The sequence below is a fragment of the Mastacembelus armatus genome, chromosome 24, assembly GCF_900324485.2.
Source record: "Mastacembelus armatus chromosome 24, fMasArm1.2, whole genome shotgun sequence".
Taxonomy (NCBI): Eukaryota; Metazoa; Chordata; class Actinopteri; order Synbranchiformes; family Mastacembelidae; genus Mastacembelus; species Mastacembelus armatus.
The window spans coordinates 4,315,709-4,332,159 of NC_046656.1; the positions used below are offsets into that span (position 1 = coordinate 4,315,709).

A 16,451-nucleotide genomic window follows, 5' to 3' on the forward strand; every position below is an offset into this window, starting at 1 on the left:
AGGGAGGGAGAGGGAGAGAGCACAAAGTTAGTGACATTCAATGGTGGAATATACATGAGGTGGGAGGACAGAAGAGAGGGGAGGGGAGGGGAGGGTTAGGGTAGGGGAGCTCAGTGCATTGATGGTCCTCGTGCAGTCTAGACCTATTGCAGCATAACTAAGGGATGGTTCAGGGTTACCTGAAGCCAGCCCTAACTATATGCTTTGTCAAAGAGGAAGGTTTTAAGTCTAGCCTTAAAAGTACAGAGAGTGTCTGCCTCCTGAACCCAGGCTGGGAGCTGGTTCCATAGGAGAGGAGCTTGATAACTAAAGGCTCTGCCTCCCATTCTGCTTTTGGAAACTCTGGGAACCACAAGTAGACCTGCACTCTGAGAGCGAAGTGGTCTATTGGGATAATATGGTACTATGAGGCCTTTAAGGTATGAAGGAGCTTGATCATGAAGGGATTTGTATGTGAGAAGAAGGATTTTAAATTCTATTCTGTATTTTACAGGGAGCCAATGAAGAGAAGCTAATATAGTATAATAATAATAATAATAGTATATAATATACTCAGCCTAGTATAAACACTCAACTGCACCTGCCCCATCTCACCACACATTTATTAACGTGCCTCTGAGCTACTAAATCCATACAGTAAAAAATACTAGACAGGAATGATAGGACAGTAATCAAACATACGCCCATGCAAAAAACCAATCTGAGAGCAGTACTGTATTTTCACCATCAATAGAATAAATTCACTTTCAGAGTACTTCTGTTGTGGCATGCATAACCAGTATTTTGATTTGAAACAAATACTAATCTCTTGATTTTGGACTTATTCTTCAGCTTTTTCAATGAGGCAGCCCAGTGGAGCTCTGGTGAAAACAAGCATTGCTGGCTGAGAACCTCTGGCGCCTTTTGTTGATTTTCCTTAGGACTCCTGCTCCACTTTATCTTTTCATTCCTCCCTTCACAAAAAAGTGCTGTGGGTTTTTCTGTTATTACTGAGTGGATAATCACTTCCAGATGTGCTCTATATAGCTTCCCTTATATTTTCACTAACAAATGAAACCTCATAGTGATAAACAGGTTGACACCTTGTTTGTGTTTGAAACTGACACTAATAAAATATCAAACTTAAGAAGGAGGCCAGAAATTTTTTATTGATGAGGCCTTTCTGAAGTGTTTCAATATGAAATACTGCCATCTTCCTTGTTTTACTCCAGGTGTGGGCAATACATGTTTCTAAAGGAAATGCCCACCTCTGTTTTACACTGTGGACTATAGAAGTGCTACTCAGACATTGAAATAACCTTAAAATTAATTCCTTGTGAGCCTGTTAAATTGTATTAAAACATTTCTCAGTTTATGCCTAGTCAGAATAAAATACAGTTTTTTTCACTTTTCCTACAATATCCAAATTCACTCTTTTATTGTCATTTTGAAAAAGAAAATAAATAATAACAAAAATGTATGCAAAAATCATTTCCAAACTTAAATAAAGCCCAAACTTTTGATAATTACATCATATTTGTGAGTACAATGGCATAAACTAATTACCACATGCAGATTTTAGATTCCAGTTTTTTCTACCTGTTTTTCTTTCCATAACCGAAGTTGGCTGTCACAATAGATCAATAGCCCACACAGAGTCGAAGTTTTTCTAACTGTTAATCTGGTGTTATCTGCTTTCCCTCCAACCACACGGTGTCGCTGCTACTTTCCTATTTTCATTGTGGTGTGACCCTGCTGGCTCACCGTCGACAGTTTGAATAAACTTTATTGTTAGCGGTCTTCGCAAACGTGAAATATGGGGGCACGAGTTGCGCGTATGTTCAGAAATTTCAACCTAGAAAACCGGGTACACCGAGAAATCTCTAAAGACAAGCCTCGTGCAGCCCCCCGACATGCGGCCAAACTCCCGCCGTCCGCCGGCAGCTCGGAAGGTCAGTGTTTTGGTAACGTTAGCTACACTAACTTGTCTGTCTGTGTCCTCGGGTCATGCCGGTAACAGAATTGAAGCTGTTAAAACCAGGAGAGTAGCTGTCCTGTTGACCAGCACGCCAATCTGTGTTTTCAGCAGCGGATTCGGTGACCCAGAAGAGCGCCCCTCTGCTAGATCTCCTCAAGTCTGTGTATGTGGAGTCCAGCGATCCAGCAGCAGCAGAGGTCAGGGCATTGCGACCGGTGTTCTGGTCCAGTGTTATTTAAAGCATTCATCTCTTTTGGTCGCTTGGGAGCACAACTCATCAAATTAAACCTGGCACACATTTGACCCATTTGGGCTCCAGACACAAAGGAACATTGTTTTTCTAGAATAAAAAAAGAAACTTTAGACAGTTTAGCACTGTTCGTACAGGCTGAATCAACCTGAAACATGTAAGCTAAAAGCTGCCTCACCAAAACTTTTTTTGTGCTGTATTTTGGAACAACTAAAGGACCTTAGAGATGATTGTGTTCTTACATTGGAATCATATCAGATAAATAGGCTGGAGCAAGGCCATGAAGTGCTTTCAAATCCAGTGTAAGAATTTTGACCCAAGACTAAAACCAGTGTAATGTGTTGTTTCTTTCTGGTCCTGATCAGCACCTGGATAGCAGATCAACTGCAACTCATTTCTAATAGAGAAGAAAGCTTTATAGTAGTCCAGTCTGCTAAGTGTTAAAGCAGAGAGAAATGGCTGCAGCATAGCCATGTTTCTGTCCACCCAACCAATCTAAGGCCAATATTCTCACTTCATTTTAGCTGTATTTTGCTCTCTACCATCTGTTGAAGAAAATACATGGCTCTTTTGCTGCTAAATGCGCCACACTGTTTACTCAATTGGTGTCCGAGTGAACTGAAACATGGAAGCTGTGGGCTACAGAAAAACTACATGATGCCAAAACACTGCTGTAAAGCTCAGGGGAACTGCAGGCTTTTTTATTACTAAATTATTATTATTATTTTATTATTATTAAATGTGGTCTGTGCTCCCAATGGGAATGCTCATGTCTTTCACTTATGTTGAAATAAATGACTAAACACTCTTTTCACTGGAAAGCCATACACATGCAACAGTCTATATTTCACTACGTCCATAGAATAAATGCAGCATTATGAAGTACATTTACTGTACTTCATAGTATAGTATATGAAAGGTATTTATCCCCATGCTATTCAATAGCCCATTTGGGCTTCATCTCAGACTATAGTTATGGGTCAGTAGGTCCCTAGTCACCTACTGGAAGGTTCAGTAGGTTATTTTCATCATACAGATCTTCATTGTCGTCATGTACATTATGTAGGTTACGTCCTTAAGTCTAAGCACAACTACTCAGTTATATTTACACATTAAAAGCAGGTTTAGGTTTAGATATTAAAACATCTCGGTTAGGGTTTGGAAATAAAACAAACAAAAAAAAAAAGTAAAAATGTACATTTATGTCAGTTGCTAATGCTAATCACCACTGACTCTCATTGGCTCCAGTGGGTGTAGTTGGCTCCTACTGACCTATATAAATAGGACTGATGTAAGCTGATAACGCTTATTCAATAGTAAGACAACAGTCAAATTGGCTGGGTCTGTGTCATTAAAGGACCACAAATATCCACAGCAAATGTTTCGATTATTCATCTATCCATTAGTGTTTCCTTGTCTTTGGTCCTATCACAGATGACAAAGGAAGTGCCAGCGGCTAAAGAAGAGGAGCGTCGGCCAACCAGGTTCAGTTTACCAGGAGATGCATATGGCCTGGTGGAGCTCACAGACGTTCCTAAAGGCAAACTGACTATCGTTGAGGCTCTGAAGGCCCTCAGCAGCCACCAGCGTCAGCCTCACACATGGACACCGGAGAAGGTCGCTCAAGAATATTATCTGGACTTGAAAGACACAAAGGCTGTTCTAGAATTCTTCATCCCCTTCCAGGTTCAGCTCATACCCCCCAAGACTGAAAATGCCAAGAAGATAAAGGATTCTTAGGAGCAGATTGTTAGCAGATGTTAGATAAGAGAAAAAAATGTTAGTAGATTTATTTATTTATGTCAGTATATTGGCATTTAGGAGAGTGACCTGATCAGAACTGGGTTTCTCAAGCCAGGGTTTGGACCCAACTTAGGGTTGCTTGATATTTTGATGGAACCATGGAAGATTTCTGATGTTGACATATTCATAATTGTAAACAAACTAAGTGAATTAAAAATAAAATGAATATATGCAATAAATAGTTAATTTAAGTTATAGGCATTTCTTTAGAATCAATTTAGCCATTCCGCTATGCCAGTAATTATAGCCAGTAAATAAGCACTTGAGAGGTTCAATAAAGAAACACTGGTTTAAAGACATTATTCGTTATGGAAAATACACTTACTTTGGGTGTTAAATGCAAAGCAGCAGTTTGGTTAGCCTAGCTTAGCATAAGTATATCAGGAAACCTCACTATTGCACCTGGTGTCACTGTGAAGTTGCCAGTTTGGTATGATGCCCTAACGAAAACTAAAACTTCATGTTTCATGGTAAACTTCACTGTAGCTGGAGACACTGCAAAGAAGGAGCAGGGTGGATGTGTACACTGTAAGAAATAGTTGGAGCATGTATCTCCTGATTAGCCCTGAAGATGTCAGCTGATTGCATCCACCTATTCTGAAGTGCTGTACTTGTACTTTACTTGAGTATTTCCACGTTGTGTTACTTTATACTTGTTCCAAGCAACATTCAATTTTGTATATTTGAAATCCTTGGAAAGAGGCCATTTTGTCTCATGAGTTCTTTAGGTAAAAATCTGTAGTAATTTTTTAACCATGGTACAGTATTGATTGTGGGATTTGTAGCTGTGTTTTTTAAATTGTGGTAATACAACTTTTTGCTGCAAGTAAGTACTCCATACTTATTTGCACAGACAATATATTGATATACTGTGCCTATAAAAAGTATTCACCACCTTAGATGTTTTATTGATTTTATAAATCAATCATGGTAATTTGGCTTTTTTGACAAAAACAAATGACAATAAACCTCTTTGCTGTCAAAGTGAAAACAGGTTTTTACGAAGTCATGTCAAATAAAAATGTGTAATGTAAAATAAGTGATTGCATAAATTTTCACCCCTTTCAAGTCAGTATTTAGTAGATACATCTTTGACTGCAGTCAAAGCACTGAGTCTGTGTGGATAGGTCTCAATCAGGCTGACAAATCTGGACACTGCAATTTTTGCCCCGTTCTTTTTTGCAAAACTGCTCAAGCTCTGTCAGATTATGTGGGGATCGACAGGAACAGCCCTTTTCAAATCCAGCCACAAATTCTCTATTGGATTGAGGTCTGGGCTTTGCCCCGGCCACTCCAGGACATTCACCTTGTTGTCTTTAAATAATTTCTGCGCAGCTTTCACTGTATGCTTCAGGTTATTGTGTTGCTGGAAAATAAATCTTGTTTCAAGCCGTAGTTCCCTTGCAGACTGAATGAGATTGTCCTGCAGGATTTTCCAATATTTTGCCGCATCCATTTTACCCTCTACCTTTATAAGCCTTCCAGGGCTGGCTGCAGAGAAGCATCCCCACAGCTTGATGCTGTTACCACCGTGCTTCACAGTGGGGATGGTGTGTTTGTGGTGCAGCCCAAAAAACTTTCTTCCACTTGACAATGGAGCATCCTACGAGCCGTTTGGCAACCTCTAGTCGAGACTTAATATGAGTTTTCTTCAACAGTGGCTTTCTCTTCGCCACTCTCCCATTAAGCTTTGAATGGTGAAGAACATGGGCAACAGTTACATACAGTCTCTCCCATCTCAGCTGCTGAAGCTTGTAACTCCTTCAGAGTAGTCATAGGTGTCTTGGTGGCCTATTACTAGTCTCATTTTTGTATGGTCACTCAATTTGTGAGAATGGCTTGATCTAGTTAGATTTAAGACAAGTGACATATTCCATATTCCATTTCTTGATGATGGATTTAACTGAACTCTATCCCCTTATACTTTTTAATAACCGTTTCTCTGAGTTGCTTTGAGTGTTCTTTTGTCTTCATGGTGTAATGGTAGCCAGGAATACTGATTAACCAGTTACTGAATCTTCCACTACAATCACTTGAGGCACAATCACTGCAGTCAGGAGATCCCCATTTCACTACTTCATTCACGTCATTTTAAAGGGGATGAATATTTATGCAGTCATTTATTACTCATTACATATTTTTATATTTTTAATTGACACCACTTTGTAGACACCTGTTTTCACTATGACATGAAAGAGATATATATATATTAAAAAAAAAAAATCCCTTCTCAGCCCTACGGGTGGTGTGTGTGTCTTCCTAAATCTCGGGTCCTCTACCAGAGGCCTGGGAGTTTGAGGGTTCTTCGCAGTATCTTAGCTGTTCCTAGCACTGCACTCTTCTGGACTGAGAGCTCTGATGTTGTTCCTGGGATCTGTTGGAGCCACTCTCCCAGTTTTGGGGGTCACAGCCCCAAGGGTGTCGATTACCACAGGGACTACTGTTGCCTTCACCTTCCACATCTTTTCTAGCCACTGGTAGGACTTTTCAATATCAGCCACTTCTTGTATCTGTCGGTGGTACATACCGTGCAGGGGTTTGTCCTGCCATGATGGTTCTTGGTCCTCTCCCACCACTTCGGGCTTCTGTTGCCTGAGATATTCATTAAGTATTTCATCGCTCTGGATCATCTTCCTGATGTACTCATGGAGTTTTGCTGGTTCATCTCAGATGGTGGCTTTGACATTCACCAGTCCTCGACCTCCTTCCTTCCTCTTAGTGTACAGTCTCAGGATGGTGGATTTGGGGTGAAACCCTCCATGCATTGTGAAGAGCTTCCTTGTCTTGACATCAGTGGCCTCTATCTCCTCTTTTGGCCAACTTATTATGCTGCGGGGCAGCTGACTTCTCAGGACTTGTCTTTCTCTCTGTAGGTATTTGGCTGTGGCTGCTTTCCTTGCAGCTTCTCTTTGGTTCCCATTTGCCTTTGGGATTCCAAGGTACTTGTAGCTTTCCTCAACATCCGCTATGCTGCCTTCTGGGAGTTCAGTTCCTTCAGTCCTGACAACCTTCCCTCTCTTTATTATTATCCAACCACACTTGTCCAGTCTGAATGACATTCCAATGTCGTTGCTGTATATCCTGGTGGTATGGATCAGTGAGTTGATGTCTCACTCACTCCTATCATACAGCTTGATGTCATCCATGTACAGGAGGTGACTAATGGTTGCTCCATTTCGTAGTCGGTATCCAAAGCCAGTCTTAGTGATGATCTGGCTAAGGGGGTTCAGGCCTATGCAGAACAGCAGCAGGGACAGAGAATCTCCTTGGTAGATGCCGCACTTGATGGAGACTTGTGCAATCACAGGATGGTTGGCCACTACGGTTGTTTTCCACAGTCCCATTGAGTTTGTTATGGAGGTTCTTAGAGTCCTATTGATGTTGTATAGCTCCAAGCATTCCAGGATCCATGTGTGAGGCATCGAGTCATAGGCTTTCTTGTAGTCAATCCAGGCGGTGCACAGTTTGGTCTGTCTGGTCTTACAGTCTCAAGTGACAGCTTTATCTACCAGTAGTTGATGTTTTGCTCCCCTGGTGTCCTTACCCCTTCCTTTCTGGGCCCCACTCATGTATTGAGCCATGTGCTTATTCATCTTAGCTGTTATGATGCCTGACAGGAGCTTCCATGTTGTGCAGAGGCAGGTTATCGGACGGTAGTTGGATGGGACTGTTCCCTTTTGGGGATCCTTCAGGATCAGGACTGTCCTGCCTTCAGTCAGCCATTCAGGGTGAGTCCCATCCATTAGCAGCTGGTTCATTTGAGCTGCCAGGCGCTCATGGAGTGCAGTTAGCTTATTTAGCCAGTAGGTGTGGATCATGTCAGGTCCTGGTGCTGTCCAGTTCTCCATGCTTGAGACCCTTTTTTGGATATCTGCCATTGTGATGGTTTAGTGGGTGCTGAGATTGTTGTGGTCTGCTTTCAGGTCCACCAGCCACTGTGCATTGGTGTTATGTGATGCATCCTTCTCCCGTATATTTTTCCAGTATTGTTCAGTCTCTAGCTTTGGTGGTTCTGCTCTCATGTTACTACCCTGCCACTGAGAGTACATTTTGGATGGGTTGGTGAAGAACACCCTGTTTATTCTATTTCTCTGGTGTACCTCTTCAGGTGAGTGGCCAGGGCTCTGAGTCATTGCTTGGCAGTCTCCAGGGTCTCTGGTATGGGCAGCTTGTTACCCAACTCTTTCTTCCCACCTCTCTACATGTATATAATTCAGTCATAAAATCAATAAGGGTAAAACATCCAAGGGGGTGAATACCCTTTATATACCATATTCTGAAATACAGTATTCTTTTATTTCACAATTAAAAATATATTAAATATAACTGAGTATTTGTGCTTAGACTTAAGGATGTAACCTGCGTAATGTGCATAATGTCAATGAAAATCTGTACGATGAAAATAACCTACTGAACCTTCCAGTAAGTGACTAGGGACCTACTGACCCATAACTATAGTCTGAGGGGAAGCCCAAACGGGTTATTGAATAGCATGGGGATAAATACCTTTCATATACTATACTATGAAGTACAGTATTCTTTATTTCACAATTAGAAAGGCAAAAAAAAAAGTTTTTTCAAAATGCTGTATTTATTCTATAGATGTAGTGAAGTATAGACTGTTGGGTGTGTATGGCTTTCCAGTGAAAAGAGTATTTAGTCATTTATTTTAAAATGACAAGTGAAAGACATGAGCATGCCAATTTTCAGCCAATTATTCAATGTAATGCCAAATCCCTTGGTGTTTGATCATGTATGTGTGTGTTTACCTGTTGGCTATTTGTTATTTAAAAAGAAAAAAGCATCTAAAAGAGAAGAGAATTCCACTCACCCACAGCACTGATGGTTTTGTGTGGGCTGTCACAGAGGTTATTGTAGCTTCATTCATTGTTCCCATGGTGCATAATAGATATGGTGCACTTGGTTTGTGACAAAACAGTTATTAGGCTGTGTAGTAATCACTGATTACTTTTCTGAAAAAAAATCATGGTGAAAAAACTTTGTAAATTTTCAAAGTAAACCCATAAGTGATATAGTGTACCCCCAAACTTACAGCTGCAAGTTATTAGCATAACAAAAATACACAAAGCAGGGATAATTGAACCAATCACTCGATTTACGATTAAGTAATGATCATTCAGTTTTTACTCAAATGAATTATCTTTGAAACAACTAACAGCCTACAGCAGTGGAGTTCTTTTGTTTCAGTTTAGTTGCCATTAATGTCAAAGTCTGAGACTGCATCTGTTCATATAGTTCAAAACGCAGCCCGTGGTGAAGCTGTGACAGCTGGAGCTCCTTGAAATATTGAGGTGTATCTAAGGGTGTAGTAGGCTACATTTATAGCTAAGAATGATCTTGTGGAACTTCGTCAATTTGTTGCATTGACGCGTATTAATATTTGTGTAGTCTAAGCGGAGTTATTACACAGAGTTGTCACAGCCTGGAGCTACACCTTATAATGTTTTGATACCCTTGAGTTGCTTTTGCAATAAGCTTCATTTATCCACACACCGCGACACGTGCCCAAAAAAGCACTTCCTCCAAGCGCGTCATGGCCATTTTGACAACTTTACCCGTCTGTTATTGGTTAGTGCTGGGAAAGGGGCGTGGTCGAGATAAAGCCCACTCCGGCTTGTGTTTTTTTTATCACTGCGTCGAAATAGAGACAGAGACACTGCGCTGCTCTGCTTTCAAAATAAAGCATGTTTTATTTGAGCAGTATCCTATGGAATTAGAATATTAAATGATTAAACTGCATTAAGGCCATATAAAAATATGCATTTGAGAAGTTTCTTTGGAACAGACAAACAGGCATACTTTGTTACAGAACTCTATTAAACAAAATAAAAACAAGTTCAGGACCATTATGTTGAAGGCCCAGAGAGGAAGTGGTATTGGTTTTCCGCGTTGCCTTGCCACAGGTAGCCGACAGCAAGTAGAGTTTGTAACAGAGTAGTGGTAATTGGGCTCCATGCAGTAGTTAGGCTGGTACATTTAGTACAAGGGGATAGTTCGTTCAGAGCTCACATCAAAATGAAGGAAAACGAAGAAAAGGAGGGCAGGAAAATACGAGGTTACTGTTTGCTATAGAAAACTTGCGTCTCCCCCCGTCTTGAAACAAAAGGAGTGTGAACAGATACGGATTGCACTTTCTCCACCGCTTCTTTGTGCAGGTCGGGGCATCGCTGGCTCCCGCACCGGTGACAAAATCCACAGGTACAGGACTAACGTTACATCTGATTAAAGCATCACCTTTGGTAGAACAGCTGTTCTGTGGCCTGGCTACGACGAGCACTACGCATTGTTGGCGGTGAAATGCTTGGCTCGCTCCTGAGCTCTACTATGGGAGAATGAAGCAGGTAACACCAATGGAAACAACCAAGACGTTATTTCTCCTAAATGTTTGCCCAGTCCCGACATTAGGTAATTGTAGCCTCTTTGTTCCTAACACCCGCAGCTGTCGTCGTCCAGAGATGTAAACTCCCCCTGGACTCTTGTCGAAGCTCAGTTTGTCGTCTCAACCATTTTGGTGCCATAACAACCGAGCAGCCGAGGCTTTCCACATTACTGAACCGTGTCAAAACAACACAAGCCATTACAGCACCGACGAGCAGTGAAATGCTGTGGCTGAAGGCCTGCTATGAAAGGTGTGAGGTGTGATTTTTATTTGGCGTTGATCTTCCTAACATTTAGGTCAGAACATCTCTAAGCTCATGTCTCTGATTTATCAGTCAGCTGTAGAAATGATGTGATTTGTCTTCAGGGACACCATCACTGTCTGACATATGGCCACCAGCTAGCTCATTAGGAGATATGTAGTTATAAAACTGTTACTGATGTTTTCATGTACAATAGCAGAAAATTTTACACAGAAGGTGAGCAAGGCTATGTATATCTAAAATAATCACTGTGCAATACTCACCACTGAATACTAAATGTTTAAACGCAACGTGATTTATTGCATTATGTTTTACTTTGAAAACCATTTAAGGGAACATGTATGGCCTGAATATCCTGTCTGAAACTTTAAAAAACACTATTTAAAGTATTGTTGGTGTTCATGGAATTATTAGCCTATTTGACTATTTCAGTCTCTATCTATTTATCTATCTAGCTCAGTGTCTGACGTAGGTGAAAACCTAACATACTTTAAATCAACAGCATTATAAAGAGCTCCATCTTTATCCACAGATTTTTGCTACCCTAAAATGATATGCCAAATGGTTTGGCCTCATGTTTATCTGCTCAGCATGCTTGTTAGTTTTGTCCATTTTGAGTTTAGCAAACAGAGCAACAGTAGGCTTAGTTACTGATAAGGAAACATGACATGCACAGCGTCAAGACTCCTGCTTCAATCAAAGAGTGGGAATTCTGACTACTAATTGAATATTTTTTTCTTTTTGTCCTGCAGTATTTTTAAAAATCTAAACTGCAGGTTCATAATTGGATATTCACTTGTTGAACAAAATAGTTCAACAGTGTTTAACAGAGCCAGCTCAAATAAACAAGCTACACAGTGGTAGGTTGTTAATGGTATAGATTAGTTAATATTTCAGTACGCATCACTGACTTATTAGGCAGGTTTCCAGTGAATCTTTACTGAGTGTACTTTCTCCCATTTCAAGGCCATAAGATGTGGCTGAAGAGCTCTCAGCATATTCTTTCTGCATAATTGTATTGCCACATGCAGCAAACAACGAACGATTCTCTAGTCTTTTAGAAAACCAAGTACCTGATCATCAATTTTTACTGTGAGCTTACTTGATTGCTTGGAGGCTCAAGTGGCTATTTTATCGTTTTAGGTCAGACCAGGCCAAGAGATGTGGTGATACCTTGCCTGTTGAGGCAGACTGCTGCACAACATGCTCAGTATTGTGATCTGCAAGGCCCATGGTGGTGTGTATGAATGTTAAGTGCACGGAGCAGGAACAATGTAAAAAAAATAAAACCTGCTTATGTGCTCTCGTTTATCAGGGCTTTACTGTGATGAAGCATGGGATAATTGCAGCAGGAAATACACTTGAAACCGCCAGACGAATAGAGCAAAGACTCCAATGCATGGTTGCTGTCGGCCTGTTTATCTCCTTAAGACAGCTTTCTGTATCTACAGTGTCTTGGTGAAATGTTAAAAGGCTGCATATACAGGTATTAAACCAGCAGCCAACCTGTGCTTTAATATGGCTGCATAAAAGGCTGACATACACTGTTCTCATAATAATTGCTTATAATTGCATTTGCCTGATTTTTGTGCCCACATAACACTAGTACTAAAAACTAATGGAAGTGAGTAATTTCTGTGGAAATGTGTTATATGAAGTGTTTAAAAATGGACTCCTTTCTGCAGCACAATGATTATTTGGCATTTGGAGCTTAGATAATGTCAATGATACCAGGCAGTTTGAAATAACAGTGTCCTGTATTTATACAAGTGATAAGGGTTTTTATTACAGTGTTTGACTTGTCCCCAGTTGAACAATGGCTGTTGGTTACTGGTAGGAGTAAAGCACTTTTTAACATGATTTCTTACCACATTTTAGGCATTTTTAAAAAATTCTTTTTAACAGATATTTTCCCACTTTCATTTTTATTTATATTCTACTTAATAGTGTTTGTAAAATGATAAAATGTGATTTTTACCTTTTTCTTTGTTTATGGATCAATGAAGTGTTTATAAGAATGCTAGGTATAGTTGTATTTTTGTACTGTGGAGAGAGTAAGTTTAGTGGTTTCCTCCTGTTTGCAGTCTTCATGCACCGTTAGGCTAACTTAATGTGCAGGCGTAAACCAGAGGAAGGACTGTCGTTTACATTTAATAATTAAGCAAATTTTAGCTTCTGAACATTATGTTTTTGGCTTGGTACTAATAATTGGTCTTATTCTAGGAGACATTGCACGTATCAAGTAGATCATTGTGGTGTGAATTAATTGTGGAGATGCAGACATATAACTCTTAAATGGGTTACAGGCTCACTTGTTACGTCCATCATAACTCATAAGGATTTTGATGGTAATGATGTCGGTTGAATCTGTTTTCACATGCCCTTTTTCATTTTCCCAATATTGAAGAAAGTGTTTGTGTATGTCTCAGGATCTTGCTACCATGAGGACACTGCCATGTTGCGTTGAGCGGGGAATACCTGAATCCAGTGCGTCATGTTCTGTGTGAGCTGACCAACAACAATGCCTACTCACCCTGGGGAAGAATGCTTCACTCCACTACTGATCCCCTACCAGAGGCAGGGGACATTGATGGCAATCTCTGCTGCCTCATTATGGGGCTGCTGAATCTTTCTGAGAGGCCACCAATGGAGAACATCTCCACTACAAACATTTCCCAGTCACCCCTGAAGCTGGTCACGCCAACGGCAGAGGCCCAGGGGAGAGTGCAGGTTGTAAGCCTACCTCTGCAAGTCTTCTTTTCCTTTGCCATGGTTATCATCCTGCTGGTGGCCTTGGTGGGAAACGTGGTGGTGTGCCTGATGGTGTACCAGAGATCCGCCATGCGCTCCGCCATCAACATCCTCCTGGCGAGCTTGGCATTTGCAGATATGATGCTGGCCATCCTGAACATGCCCTTTGCTCTGATTACAGTCGTGACCACCACCTGGATTTTTGGGGACATTTTCTGTCGAGCATCAGCCATGCTCTTTTGGTTCTTTGTGATGGAAGGCATGTCTATACTGCTCATAATAAGCATAGATCGTTTTCTTATTATTGTCCAGAAGCAAGATAAGCTGAGCCCACAGAGAGCTAAAGTGCTTATAGTGATCACATGGGGACTCTCTTTTATTTTCTCGTTCCCCTTGGCTGTTGGTTCCCCTGCCCTACAGAGTCCTCCTAAGGCCCCTCAGTGCGTATTTGGCTACAGCATTGAGCCTGGTTACCAGACCTATGTATTGATACTCATGTTAGTTGTCTTCTTCATGCCTTTCATGGTCATGCTTTACACATTTATGGGGATCCTGAACACCATCCGCCACAACGCCATCCGTATACACAGCCACTCAGACAGCATCTGTCTGAGCCAGGCCAGCAAACTGGGCCTGTTGAGCCTCCAGAGGCCCTTCCAAATGAGCATAGACATGAGCTTCAAAACCCGTGCCTTCACCACCATCCTCATCCTCTTCTCTGTGTTTATAGTGTGCTGGGCACCCTTTACTGCCTACACTTTGGTAGCAACCTTTAACAATGGGTTCTACAACAAAGACAGCTTTTTTCAAATCAGCACATGGGTCCTGTGGTTGTGCTACCTCAAGTCAGCCCTCAACCCTCTCATTTACTACTGGCGGATCAAGAAGTTCCGTGAGGCCTGCCTTGATCTGATGCCCAAGTACTTCAAGTTTCTTCCTCAGCTGCCAGCCAACACGAAGAGGCGCATACAGCCAAGTGCGGTGTATGTGTGTGGTGAAACTCGCTCTGTGGTTTAAAGGAAAAATCCATCCTCAAACACTTAACCACTGTTAAAAACACACCTTTACATAATGTACATTGCAGTTACTGGCCTATTGTATTGTTTGGTGGTATGCTTCTCTCAGCAGATTGAAAGTAGCACTGCATTAAAAAGGCGAGTGTTGCTGTGGATGTGTTGCCATAGGGACCATTTGATTAAGTACATTTGAGAAAGTCATCCATGTTGAATATCCATTTTGAGGAACATAGACTTTTTTTCTCTAAAAGTCTATTTTCATTTTGCAAAAGAAGCAAAAAATGTGCAGATTTAAAAGCTAAATCCAGACATGATAAATATTCCAAACTCAAAGTTTTCTAGGTTTTTTCTGGAACTTTCAGTGTATTCCCTGGTCACCTTCAGTAACTGTAACTTGCTCAGGTGTTATTATTATGTGACCCATGTAGGGAACTTATTTTGCATGATAACAGGTGGCTGTATGTAAGATTGTCACCGTTATGTCTCTCCAGGCTTTGAGATATGGTTTAAAGCATATGGCAATGGCAAATGGACTCTGTCATGATACATTTCCTGTAATAATCCGAGTCACGTGTGGAGTTACCTTGGTCTGGCATGTATGTGCTGGATCCAGTGGATTCCCAGTTTTTTTTTTTTATGACTTAAATCTCACTGCAAAAATTGTTTGTGTCTAGACCACACTGGAAGTCCAGTTGACTTTGAGTCTCAAGATTATTAGTCATATGGATCATCATATATCAGTACATATAAGCTCAAAGGCAGTTGTGCTGGCTGATTTGTCTTGTCTCAAATGGCAAACCAAACCAGTACATTTGTCTTTGATTTAGTACCAGTAGATGAACAAACATAGAAAAATAAAAAAGACAGAGACACTCATCTCCCCAAGCAGCATCAGTAATCTTCAGTAATAGGGCTGGGTACTGAAATTCTCCATACTAGTGCTGATATTTGTCAATGTATGCATGTTCCAGAATAACAGTTTTTCTCAATTTTTTAATTTCAGTAGCCATACAGTACTTTGCCTGATGACAAAAGTGTTTCTAAAATAAGCAAAAATATTATTGTCATTAGGAACAATCAAAAAATGAGTCAACAAGATAATTTTATTTGAATTATGTACAGTACTGTTTTTTATACTTGGTTCAACTGGCATATTTCTTTAGCAAGATACGAGATATTTAAGTGGTATACCCAGCCCTACTCAGTAAACCAAAAAGCAGTGTAGCAGCACATTATTTCCTGCATTTAAATACAAACAAGCATAAAATTGTTGTTTAGCCAGTGTACCCAATAGAACACACCGAGGGCGATACAAGTTCATTCTTGATGCATTTAATGAAGCTGCCGAATGAAGGAAGTAACTATAAATTAAAAGACTTTAAATCCTGGAATGCACTGAATGGCACATATTGTGTGAGGGTTTCCATGAATGTGCTTTTTATTTCATTTAATTATTTTAATTTTAATTTTATTTTCGTTTTTGGTGCTAAGGAGACAGGCGCTGCTTGGTTTGACTTGACTATAATGTCTTTTCTTGGCAATTGAGTCATGAGGAAAGGACAGTTTGTTTTAGCTGCATAGAAGTTGTTTTATAAAGCATGTAAATTAACAGCTTATGTGGAATTTGAATGTGGTCAGAAAATGGCCAAAACACATTTGAATGTGTGTTTGTTTAAATGTTTTTGATGTGCCTATTGATTAGTCAGAATGCTGCTATATCTGGTAAAATGTGCAATTTCAGTGTACAATAATGTTGAATGTAATAAAGAAATAGTCATTTCTTACCTTGTTAAACAGTCCTCAGTGGGGTTTTTGTTTGAGATCTGTTGCTATAGATCCATCAGTCATCCTATCTGTGAGGTCATGGTAGCGTTGGATGATACATTGATGTACAGTGCTGCTCATAAGTTTACATACCCCTGGCAAGATTTGTAAAATATTGGCCATTGTTTGAAAACATGACTGATCACACACAATGTTTCTATTCTATTTAAATACAGGTCCAGTTAATC

At 40.5% G+C, this 16,451-nt stretch overlaps 2 protein-coding genes across 6 annotated transcripts; both read left to right on the forward strand.

Annotated features, from left to right (window-relative positions):
* Positions 1-1,735: 1,735 nt before the first annotated feature.
* On the forward strand, positions 1,736-4,310 carry ndufaf4 (NADH:ubiquinone oxidoreductase complex assembly factor 4). Of its 2 annotated transcripts, none has more exons than XM_026318483.1 (3): positions 1,736-1,931; positions 2,066-2,154; positions 3,642-4,310. In XM_026318483.1, the coding sequence occupies exons 1-3, from the start codon at positions 1,796-1,798 to the stop codon at positions 3,945-3,947; spliced, it is 531 nt and encodes a 176-aa protein (XP_026174268.1). In that variant the 5' UTR covers positions 1,736-1,795; the 3' UTR covers positions 3,948-4,310. The 2 variants fall into 2 exon arrangements, with proteins under 2 accessions (XP_026174268.1, XP_026174269.1); XM_026318484.1 differs by having other exon boundaries at positions 2,069-2,154.
* A 5,623-nt stretch (positions 4,311-9,933) lies between these two features.
* Positions 9,934-16,146, forward strand: gpr63 (G protein-coupled receptor 63). Of its 4 annotated transcripts, XM_026319479.1 has the most exons (4): positions 9,934-10,372; positions 10,471-10,660; positions 11,816-11,909; positions 13,102-16,146. In XM_026319479.1, the coding sequence occupies exon 4, from the start codon at positions 13,217-13,219 to the stop codon at positions 14,438-14,440; it is 1,224 nt and encodes a 407-aa protein (XP_026175264.1). In that variant the 5' UTR covers positions 9,934-10,372; positions 10,471-10,660; positions 11,816-11,909; positions 13,102-13,216; the 3' UTR covers positions 14,441-16,146. The 4 variants fall into 4 exon arrangements, with proteins under 4 accessions (XP_026175264.1, XP_026175262.1, XP_026175266.1 ...); XM_026319477.1 differs by lacking the exon at positions 11,816-11,909; XM_026319481.1 differs by lacking the exons at positions 9,934-10,372; positions 10,471-10,660 and having other exon boundaries at positions 11,045-11,909.
* The last annotated feature ends 305 nt before the right edge of the window (positions 16,147-16,451 follow it).